Source organism: Quercus suber, unplaced genomic scaffold (assembly GCF_002906115.3).
Source record: "Quercus suber isolate HL8 unplaced genomic scaffold, Cork oak 2.0 scaffold_107, whole genome shotgun sequence".
Taxonomy (NCBI): Eukaryota; Viridiplantae; Streptophyta; class Magnoliopsida; order Fagales; family Fagaceae; genus Quercus; species Quercus suber.
Genome location: NW_027069572.1, coordinates 16,254 through 28,615, shown reverse-complemented (window position 1 = coordinate 28,615; position 12,362 = coordinate 16,254). Strand labels below are relative to the sequence as shown.

At 35.5% G+C, this 12,362-nt stretch overlaps 1 protein-coding gene across 1 annotated transcript; it reads left to right on the top strand.

Moving 5' to 3' along the window:
• Window positions 1–3,696: 3,696 nt before the first annotated feature.
• LOC136068292 (thaumatin-like protein 1) lies at window positions 3,697–5,176 on the top strand. The gene is given in 3 exon segments (XM_065775234.1): window positions 3,697–3,832; window positions 4,358–4,522; window positions 4,525–5,176. Coding segments are annotated over 3 exon segments (729 nt in total). The 5' UTR covers window positions 3,697–3,777; the 3' UTR covers window positions 5,034–5,176.
• The last annotated feature ends 7,186 nt before the right edge of the window (window positions 5,177–12,362 follow it).

Sequence of the window (12,362 nt, the reverse complement as noted above, 5' to 3'; positions counted from 1 at the left end):
AGTCAAAATCCATGATAGGCTTAAAATGTGTAGCAGTGGACTATCTTCCTACCAAAACAACTCTAGCAAGATTCACTAATAATGGCGATATCATTTGTCCGCTCTGCAATGCTAATGAAGAAACTTGCCTCCATCTTTTTGTCTATTGCCTGTGGGCTCGATCTGTCTGGTTTAATTGTCAGTGGGGCTTGAAGTTAGAGAATTTGGGAATAAATTCCCTCTCCCAACTCATTGGGGCATTCCTTAACCCCCCATTGAAGCTAATATATTAATGGTGACAAGAGGGATGATTTACTCTTATTTGGAACTGTTGTTTGTGATACCATTTGGAAAGCCAGAAATCTAGCTGTTTTTGAAGGTATAGTCCCCAACCCTAACAAGCTTTGACAGAAAATTGCTAGGTCCATAGCAGAGTTCAAGTCGTTCATCGACAGTCAAAGTGGCCCCTAATTGTCGAAGTGCTTGCAAAGGTGGTCTAACCCTCCAAGGGATTCGATCAAAATTAATGTTGATGTTACGTTCAAAGATGGATGCTCTTCCATCGCAGCGGTTGCTAGAGACTAAAGCGGGGAGCTGGTAATTGCTTGCTCAAAAAGAGTAAACACCATCCTCCTTTAGGCAAAGGCTAAAGCTATTAAGTGGGCTGTACCTCTAGCAAAAAAATCTGGAAGCTTTAGCCATATATGTAGAAAGTGATTTTAAAAGTAGTGTTGATTCCTTGGTTTGTTCAAAACAAGTTCCCAGGAGAATTAGGGGCATTTGCACCAATATTTCTTGTACCCTTCATCAAAACTCACTGCTCTGTTAATTGGGTTTCTAGAGAAGCAAATAATGCAGCTCAAACATGGGCAAAATTGTCTTTATCGAACAGTGTATATGCGGCAAAAATTTGCCAAATACTAACTTTTTAGAAAAAATTTTGGTGCATAGCATGTGGACGAAATATATTAGTAAGTTGGACTGTTTTTGGAAATCAAGTTTAACAAACTCGATTTTCAACCAATTCCCTCTTGCGTGAAGTCTGAGATGGACCAAGAAAAAAACGTGGAAATCAAGTCTAGGAAACTTGACTTCCATTTGAACAGAACTTGAGTTTCGTAAACTTGAGTTCCTTGTGAAAAATCTTGGAACTCGAGTTTCATAGACTCGAGTTCCACTTTTATATAAAAAAAAAAAAAAAAAGTCTAACTTACTAAAATTTATCAACCGCATGCTTTTTTTCTAGTTTTTTTTTTTTTTTTTTCAAACAGATGCTTTTCTGCAAATTTTGCCGTGTATATGCTTCTTTTGATTTGGACAATGGCTCTCCCTGCCTTGTATCTGTAATTAGATCGGAGGCTAATTTGCTCTCCTTATAATTAGTTTTGCTTTTGTATAAAAAGTTTCCAGTTCATCAAAAAAAGTAAGTCATTTGCTCTCAATGGACCATGTGCTGTATTACGCGGCCCTGATAGATATATGCTATTCAATTTAAATTGTAAATTTTTTTTTTCTTGTAGCTATGCATTGCAATTGTGATAAGTATTTCTACCATTTTTTATCCCTTTATTCATAATAGAAACTAGCATTCACTTTCGGTTTATTCTAATTCAAGATTGATACGTTTTCCAATCAGCGAAAAAAATTGAAAATTGAAAATTGAAAATTAACAGATTCTCAAATGCATAAATCTCATCACACACAGAGTTATTTCGAAGATTGAAACTTGCATTAACTTCAGATTAGAATGAATTGAAATTATTGACATTTAAAAAATAAAATAAAATATAAAAGTATATGTCCACATGCAAAAGATTGAGAGAGTTTTTAAGTTGGAGAGAAAGGGACGAGAGGAAGAAACACTGGTATGAGAGAGAGAGAATGGTCACCTGATAGAGAGGAGAGAGGGCTAATAAAGAAAAGAGAAAGAATAAATATATAGGGCAAATTATAACTTACTCATCTATGATTTGGTGGAAATTTAAATTATCTACCTGTAATTTGAAATTTGACATTTTACTTACTTGAGGTTAGTTCAGTTAGGGTTACATAACCCACTCTGTTAAAAACAGGGTTAAATATATAATTTTGTTATACTTTTATGTCTCTCTCCTCCAAAAAAAAAAAAAAAAAAAAAAAAACATAAGATTGTAAGATCAAATAAGATCAAAAAGATGTTGGTAAGGTTTTGAAAAAAAAAATTGAAAGAAAAGCTTCCTTTGCCTAAGCTAAAGTCCACTCTCATTCTTTGGTTGAGTCCACAAACAAACTTCCTACAAGCAAATCAATGTACCAAGGTACCAATGATTAATGATTTACATTTTCTGTGCGGATTGGATACTCAGAAATAAATGAAGGCCGAAAGAAAGGTTGTAAGCAGTGGGCCAGTGACACATGCACTTCAAGAAACACATGCTTCTCAATTGAAAGGATGTATGGTATGAACACTCGATCAATGGATTACTTAGCAAAATAGGATTAGTAGCTGCAAACATTATCAACAAATTAAAAGACAAAACTACACAATGCTTTTCAATCACAAGCAATTATATTTGGCGTTGTGTTCAATATTGTTCTCTAGCCATTGGAGGGGTGTCCTTCAAAGCAGCTGTGCCCACTCCTTTAAAGATTCCTAGTTGTCTCTTGAAACAAGTTTCAAATTTATGATCATAAATCCTGTAGATATACTACTTTAATCTAGTATTGGAACTATAGAGTCACTCTAAAACTTAACCAGAAACGAAACAAATCAACGAGAAATTCAATATATTTTGAACATATACAAAGGAGTGACAACAGCACGTTAAGGAGTATATTAGTGCATACAACCCAGTAAATCAATGATGAAGCAAGACTTCATGTAGTTGTATATAATTTTTTTTTTAAAAAAAACTTTACCAACATCTTTTTGATCTTATTTGATATTATATTTTTATATTTTTAGTATTTTTGGAGGAGAGAGATATAAAAGAAAGTAAAATTATACATTTAGCCATATTTTTAATAGATGTGAGTTACAGAATCTTATAATCCTATCTGAACTAACCTCAGGTGAGTAAAATATCAAATTTCAAACTACAAGTAGGTAACTTGAATTTCGGCCAAATCACAGGTGGGTAAATTGTAATTTCTCCAAAAAAATAATAATCATGGCACTATATTTTGGCCGAAGGAAAAGAAACGGAACCTACACCGGAATTAGATAATTTAGATGCCCTACGAATTGGCTACATTTGCAGCCCTACGACCCGTAAATAACTCCAGCCGCCTTAATAAGTTCAAAGCATCAAACCATTCCCATGTTGAAATCTCAGACAAATTAGTTTTGGCACAACTTACAGTTTGGATAGGGTTGTCCTCAAATTTCCTAAGTCGTAAATCTATACGTAACCTTTTAGTCATGGTAATGGTGTACTAGACTGGATGCTTCGTCTCTACCTCACACGTTGTAAATTTTGGAATACAAAAGTACATTGAACATAACAGTCATACTACTATTACATTTGAAAACCCGTTTTGTAAACGACTAATTCACACTGCTTCCCTTACCAAATACTGACACATGTATCAGTCTCTTTCCTTCACAGTAGCAGTTGCGACCCGTATGGAAAATAACTACCAAGTGGGTCAATAAGAATTTCTAGAAAATCCAAGTCCAATTTTCCGCATGTTTCGCCTTTGATTCGGTGTATAAACCACTATATATACCACTCAAAGTTCATTGGATTAGCACCAAGCCATACCAAACCCAAGTTCATCATTGATCGTATATACTTGTTACCACCAAATTAAGCAACAATGATGAAAACCCTGGCACTATACGGCCTTACCTTGGCCTTCTTTTTCTTATCTGGTATGTCTCGATCACTATCTACTTCTGATATGCATTACCACATTGCTTTTGTCAGTATTTTTTTTTTTAATCACAAAACTTTAGGTTGCGGCAACAATTATATCGGCTATACAATAAAGCCTTGAACCCCACGGATTAAGCTTTCATTACTATATTCACTAATGTTTCACATGAAACACATTTTTAGATTTTATGTGCTGGACACTCGATCTTCTCTCTTGATCTCTTCTAATAATCCATTGTGGATTCTACCTCTAATGAACAGGTCACATTGAGGGCAAGTGCTAGATTTCATGCATATTTATATCATCGATGATTTTTTTTTTTTTTTTTAAATTTATATAGACACCTTTCAATTGCCTAATATGATTAATACTTACGGTTATAAGCCTGAGTCAGGTCTTGGTCGACTAATGTAATACTTACAAACAGAATAAAAATAATTTAGTGGTTCATAATTACAAACTGGTTACAAGATATGTTTCGTTTTTCATCTTCAAAAGCGTTTGGTTTACTTGCATGCAGGTGCTCATTCTGCTAAAATAACTTTCACAAACAACTGTCCAAGAACCATTTGGCCCGGAACCCTAACTTCGGATCAAAAACCACAACTATCAAATACTGGATTTGAGTTAGCATCCAAAGCATCCTTAACACTGGATGTTCAAGCTCCATGGAAAGGCCGGTTCTGGCCCGAACCCGATGCTCAACCAACGCAGGAAAGTTCACTTGCGAGACTGCTGATTGTGGCACTGGTCAAGTTGCATGCAACGGAAATGGTGCGGTCCCGCCAGCTTCTTTAGTAGAAATCAACATAGCAGCCAATGGTGGGATGGACTATTACGATGTTAGCCTTGTAGATGGCTTCAACTTGCCTGTTTCGGTAGCCACAAAAGGCGGCACTGGTGATTGCAAAGCCTCAAGCTGTCCAGCCAACGTGAACGCAGTTTGCCCAGCAGAGTTGCAAGTGAAAGGGTCTGATGGGAGTGTGCTTGCTTGCAAGAGCGCTTGTACTGCTTTCAATCAACCACAGTACTGTTGCACTGGTGCATTTAACACCCCTGAAACATGTCCACCCACAAACTATTCTCGTATCTTTGAGCAACAATGTTCTCAAGCTTATAGTTATGCTTATGATGATAAAAACAGCACATTTACCTGCTCAGGTGCACCCGACTATGTCATCACCTTTTGTCCATGAATTATGGAGAGGAATTATGTGTTCCCAAATTTGCAATAAGAAACTGATATGTTTCAAGTACCAAGGCACATGTATGTATGTGTCAAAAAAATAGTTACTTGAATAAAACATATACTAAATAACTGCTGCAAAATTTTACATTATTTTTTTTGTTGTTGTTGTTATCGTCGTCGTCGTTGTCATTGAGAAAAGTGGGGTTGTGCTTATGAGTTATGAGAATGAAGTTTCTTTGTGCTACGTACTTTATCACTTATTATTCATATTGTCCTAAGATAGAGGATTTTTATTCTTGAGGGTAAGCATACAAATTTAAATTAAAGAGTAAATTATTGCAAATCACACCTCTTAAGTTTGGGGCCATTCTGGTTTTTTTTTTTTTTTTTTTCAAAGTCTAGATCCACTCCCCTAATGTTAGGGGTCGTTTGAATTGACAGACTTAACTGTGCAAATGTGTTTATTAAGTGTTGTCAGGGACGTTTTTCCAACAAGGGCCAAAAATGTGATATTAGCCCAAATCTCCCCTTGGGTTCTTTAGAAGTGTTTATTGTGAAGAATCAAGCCCAAAATTTCAAATGTATAATAAACAAAAGGCTAATGGTGCTTTGACAAGAGAGAATCAAAATCCTAATAACAAAAGTGCAGAAAAAACATAAAAATATAACATGTCTGAAACTTTAACCCACAGTCACCGAGAAGAGAAAATTAAAAGAGGTTATAAGGAAGAAAGGGAAGGTTCCCCTATACCCATATTTCCATCCCTAAGGTTCAGAATTGTAAGAATGTTCCCCTATACTTTATCACTTGTTATTCATATTGTACTAAGATAGAGGATTTTTATTCTTGAGGGTAAGCATACAAATTTAAATTAAAGAGTAAATTATTGCAAATCACACCTCTTAAGCTTGGGGCCATTCTGTTTTTTTCTTCTAATGTTTCAAAGTCTAGATCCACTCCCCTAATGTTAGGGGTCGTTTGAATTGACAGACTTAATTGCGCAAATGTGTTTATTAAGTGTTGTCAGGGACGTTTTTCCAACAAGGGCCAAAAATGTGATATTAGCCTAAATCTCCTCTTGGATTCTTTAGAAGTGTTTATTGTGAAGAATTAAATCCAAAATTTCAAATGTATAATGAACAAAAGGCTAATAGTTCTTTGACAAGAGAGAATCAAAATGCTAATAACAAAAGTGTAGAAAAAATATAAAAATATAACAGGTTTGAAACTTCGACCCACAGTCACCGAGAAGAGGAAATTGAAAGAGGTTATAAGGAAGAGAGGGAAGGTTCCCCTGTACCCATATTTCCATTCCTAAGGTTCAGAATTGTGAGAATGTTTCCTGGCTCAGTGGGTTTTTGCTCTCAAGTTTCAGCTCTATAGGAAAAAACATGGTTCAATAGGTCTGAAACTTCGACCCATAATCACTGAGAAGAGAAAATCGAAAGAGGTTATGAGGAAGAGAGGGAAGGTTCCCCTGTACCCATATTTTCACCCCCAAGTTTCGGAATTGTGAGATTATTTACTAGCTGAATGGACTTTTGCTTTGAAGTTTCAAGTATCCTAAGGTTCAGAATTGTGAGAATGTTTATTGGTTCAGTGGGTTTTTGCTCTCAAGTTTCAGTTTTATGGGTAAAACATGGTTCAACAGGTTTGAAATTTCGACCCATAGTCATTGAGAAGAGAAAATCGAGAGAGGTTGTGAGGAAGAGAGAGAAGGTTCCCCTGTACCCATATTTCCACTCTCAAGCTTTGGAATTGTGAGATTGTTTACTGGCTGAATGGACTTTTGCTTTGAAGCTTCAAGTATGTGGATAGAACATGGTTAGTTGATTTTGAATCTGATTGAGGCCTTTTGTATTGAACTTATGGTGCTCTAAGTGATTGTTTTTATTCAATAGAAGAGGCTTTGAACCCTAAGGTATGAATCAAAGAAGTTATGGTCAAATGTGATTTAATTGGGTATGAGGGATGCCTTGCTTTTTGCATAATTTGGGAAATAAAGTAGCCTAAATTCATGGCCTAATGTTTCCTAGACATGGCAAGTCGTTGGAGATTGTATTTGGTTGTTGTAGCAGACAAGGCCGGCTATTTAGAGTCAGCTATGTGTTTTAGGCAAAAAATGGTATAGCAAAAAAGTTAGGCCACAGTCACCTAGAGTATAAAAGCTGTTTGGGGTGAAAATTTCAGGTACAAGACCTCCTCCATGAGCCTAAGTTACTACCAGTGTCCCTTGCCTACTTGGTAGCACGTATGTGCTAGGCTCATGCAACAGGTCTAAAAAGAACTGACCCATACCCTCCAAACCACACTTTCTCAATTTTTCCCAATAGTTACATGGGCTTGGGCCATGCTTAAAAGAATAAAAGATAATATAATACATGAATTGAGCCTACAAGGAAGTCGGGCTTGTAAAAAAAAAAAGTTGCAAAAATAGGTATCAACAAGTGTTAACTTACTCAACATATTTTAATTGATTCAAACAAGAATTGATTCTCAAAGAGTTGAACTCATTAAAAAATCATTTAGCAGAATTTTTTGCCAGCTTTGTCAACTTGTTAATTTATGTACAACTTTTGAAGAGGTAAGCCAATACAAATAAGCTCTCCTCAGCGAAAGAAAGAGTGCTTGGGCTTAGATTTGGTAAGTGACAACTTTGACCACTTCAAAAGTTGTTTTATATTTAAAGCTCCACTAGAATTTTATTGCATCATATTTTCTTTGAACGGTAGAGTATATAGTTCCATATGCAAATAAAATTGTAATAAATGCTTAATGGTAGAATATATAATTTTACACACAAACAAAATTAAAATAAAATGCCTATTGATTCTCTAAAAAAATAAATAAATAAAATGCCTATTAATAATGAGATAGGTTTAAGTTACACCTGGTGTAACTCCACAAGAATTACACATTTTTTAAGTCGTAGATTTATGAGAGATCCAACAGATAAAAACAAAACACCATTATCTATTATAACATTAAATACTTACCTAATTAATAGTCTCCTCATTATCTCTCCCATCATTAAATATTTCTTATATCTCTTTTTCTCTCTCCTTATTAAGTCTTTCTTTCTTTTTTTCTTTGCAATTTCTCCTACGTTTCTACTTTATTAGTTTTTTTCAACCTGAATATCACTTTCCTTATATCTGTTTTACAAAATGTTCAAGCAAAAATATTCATGGCAGGAGTTGCAAATGGCATCAGACAACTAAATGAGGAGATCTAATTGGAATCTACTATTTGATTGCTTTTCTGATGATCTTATTGGGGTGTACTATTTGAATTGCATTTTCTTTTATGCGTATTTCCATGATACGAAAGTACGTTCTCTATTCTGTTGCACTTTTTGGATAACTGGTTATTTTCATAGAGGGACTGGCTGGATTCATTTCAAGGGATTGGTATAGTAGTAGACCAAATGTGCTGATGAAGGGTTTTATAGTGTTGCCGAAGGACTATATGTCAAGATCAGAATTTATTAGCAGAACTTTAGAGGCAACTAAAACCCATTTTTCCTTAAGATCAGTAGAGGCAAAATCCATTGAGACTACTGCATCTGTAAATACAAAATTTTGTCCCACAACCAAGCTATTAACAGCTTTTGCTTCTCCATCTTTGGGTTCTCTCTCTATCATTTTAATTCTCATAACTAGTGCTAACAATGCAAGAGTTCCTCATAGAATCTCTCACCTTTGAGTTTTGTAATAGTTGTATTGTTTTTGTATGAAATTTAATGTTTATATGGCCATATTTGTTTGATGTCACTGGAGTAATCCTAATACTCGCCTGAGGCATTGACATTTTGTTTGTTTGATGTCACTGGAGTAATCCTAATACTCGCCTGAGGCATTGACATTTTGTAGTGTAAATTTATTTCTCTTAACTGGGGAAATATTAATGGAATAAATTTAATAGTAATTCTCTCACGATTTTAGGCACCACTCAAGTGATCATTGAATAATAAGAATCATTTCAAACGAAAAAAAACCTTGTTGGGCTCGGTCAAAAGAGTATTTCTCTACATGGAAAAGCTAACTCTGTTGTCAATTGGTTGCTCTTTAAAACTCTATATTAAGATTTCTTTAATGTGCATTAGGCATCTCAATTGGACAAATATTAGGCTTTTTTATTTTTTATTTTTCAAAGAACTTTGTTAACATCTGTTACATCATATTATTAGTAGAGTGATTAGACTCATTACATAATACAATTATTTGTAGGAGCAATATTGGTGCTTTGATCATAATATGTTCTTTCTTAAATGTCTTAATTGCTAACTTTCTAATGTGGAAGAGTTGGTTAAAATCTATAGTAGAAGATAAGTGGTCCCAGCCCCCAGGTTCAACTCCCTACAAATTCATTTGTTGATGATGAGGGAACAATCTTTGCAAAGTTTCTTGAGTAAGCGGAGGAAGGAGATTTTGTTAATGCAAGTTTCTTCGACTTCTAAGCTGTTTATTCTATTTGCATTGGTTTTATTATAGTTGTTGTGTTGTTCAATCTTTCTTTTCCAAAAGTCCTCTTCATTGAGGTAGTGCAGATTACATCCAATTCACTCGAATTTGAGTTAGAACATAAATTTTTGGTAAAAAAAGAAGTTTGTAAGATTAATATAGTAAAATTTTTAAAATCCTCGAGATCACTGATTTTTTTTTTTGATACAAGATCACTGATTACTGTACATGACTTACTCAGCTTCATTTATTATAGTAGATCTCGTTAAAACCCTTTTACACCTATGGCAGTAGTGACTTGCGAACTTAGCCAATTCTCTCACCCACATGGCATGAATGGTTTTCATACAGCTGCATAGAGGGTGCTCTCATTTCCTTAAGTAACATCAAATCAATAAAAGTAAAACACCACCCGGGTCTAGTGGGTGTTCTTGGAAGAATATGTATATTCAAGTAGCTCTCTGTTTACACTGGTGGTGCCCCATGAGGTGAATCAGGCATGCTAGAGGTTTCACCATAATAAGCTTGTTCCTCCACGAGTGGATGAAGATTTGCAGAGGGATTATACTGTTGAACCACCAAAACTGATGCCGTGGTGGAAAATTCTAACGATGCTAAAAAGCTTCCCACTAGTCCCAACTCTGGACAATCGGTTTTGTTCACCAAGGGTACTGTTAGGCCATTCTTCCCACCAAGAACAGATTGTACTTGTTCAAGGCTTTTAATGCGTCTACCACCTCAGCCTTGTTTTCGACCAACATTTCCTCGTACAAATTTGATGACTCCTTCTCCTTGTTGTGTGTGTGCTTTTAAGCAATGTTGGCAAAACTCTCATGGCAGCTTTTTGTTTGAACATTTTGTAAAACAAGTATAAGGAAAGTGATATTCAGGGAGAAAAAAACTAAGAAAGTAAAAACGCAGGAGAAATTGCAAAGAAAATGGAAAGAAAGGCTTAATAAGGAGAGAGAGAAAGAGACATAAGAAATATTTAATGAGAAAAGATATAATGAGACGACTATTAATTAGGTAAGTATTTATTGTTGTAATAGATAATGGTGTTTTTTTTTTATCCGTTGGATCTTTTATAAATCTACGGCTTAAAAAATGTGTAACTCTTATAGAATTACACCAGGTGTAACTTGAACTCATCTCATTAATAATTATCATAATTCATATTTTGAAAAAAAAAAATCATATTATATAATGTCAACCATTACAAGTAAGACATTTGCTTCCCTAATTAAATTGGTTGCTTAACCAATTCCAGCTTATACAATGTCAACCATTCAATTCCCTAGAAATCTTTGTGATCAGTTGGATGTTGTCATCAAACAGTTTTGGTGGAATCCAAAATCTAACTCTAGGTATTATTAGACACCTATGGCATGGTCATTTATATCTTGGCCCCAAAAGGAAGGTGGCTAGGTTTAGAAGATCATGAGAGTTCAACCAAGCTCTCTTATCCAAAATTGGATGGTAGATTCTTTCAGGGAAGGATTATCCATGTGTCAATGTTTTGAGGGGTAAATACAAAGTGAGGAGGAATTGGATAAATCATCAGACAGTGGGCAGTCCATCAATGATATGGAGAAGCATTGAAAGTATCAAACATCTTATCAGCCATAGTGCACGCATTTTGGTGGGAAATGGAAATTCTATCAGAATATAGGAAGATCCATGGATCATTGATCTCCCCAACTTTATTCTAAGGCCTAAAGAATGGACTAATCCTGATAATGCTCTTATGGTTTCTCAGTTAATTAATTAGGGAGCCTGGGACCTTGCTAAAATTATGAATCTCTTTGATGAGGCTACGATGAAGCTTATCCAGAAAATTCCACTACGTCTACATGATCAAAATGATTGCTAGATGTGGTCCTCCACCAACAATGGTGAGTTTTTAGTCAAGTCAGCATATTGGATGTGCAGAAATACTAGTCCTCCCTCTAATCAAGATGCAACACGAGGTCTCATTTGGAAGTCAAAAATCCATGATAGGCTTAAAATGTGTAGCAGTGGACTATCTTCCTACCAAAACAACTCTAGCAAGATTCACTAATAATGGCGAAATCATTTGTCCGCTCTGCAATGCTAATGAAGAAACTTGCCTCCATCTTTTTGTCTATTGCCTGTGGGCTCGATCTGTCTGGTTTAATTGTCAGTGGGGCTTGAAGTTAGAGAATTTGGGAATAAATTCCCTCTCCCAACTCATTGGGGCATTCCTTAACCCCCCATTGAAGCTAATATATTAATGGTGACAAGAGGGATGATTTACTCTTAGTTGGAACTATTGTTTGTGATACCATTTGGAAAGCCAGAAATCTAGCTGTTTTTGAAGGTATAGTCCCCAACCCTAACAAGCTTTGACAGAAAATTGCTAGGTCCATAGCAGAGTTCAAGTCGTTCATCGATAGTCAAAGTGGCCCCTAATTGTCGAAGTGCTTGCAAAGGTGGTCTAACCCTCCAAGGGATTCGATCAAAATTAATGTTGATGTTACGTTCAAAGATGGATGCTCTTCCATTGCAGCGGTTGCTAGAGACTAAAGCGGGGAGCTGGTAATTGCTTGCTCAAAAAGAGTAAACACCATCCTCCTTTAGGCAAAGGCTAAAGCTATTAAGTGGGCTGTACCTCTAGCAAAAAAATCTGGAAGCTTTAGCCATATATGTAGAAAGTGATTTTAAAAGTAGTGTTGATTCCTTGGTTTGTTCAAAACAAGTTCCCAGGAGAATTAGGGGCATTTGCACCAATATTTCTTGTACCCTTCATCAAAAACTCACTGCTCTGTTAACTGGGTTTCTAGAGAAGCAAATAATGCAGCTCAAACATGGGCAAAATTGTCTTTATCGAACAGTGTATATGCGGCAAAAATTT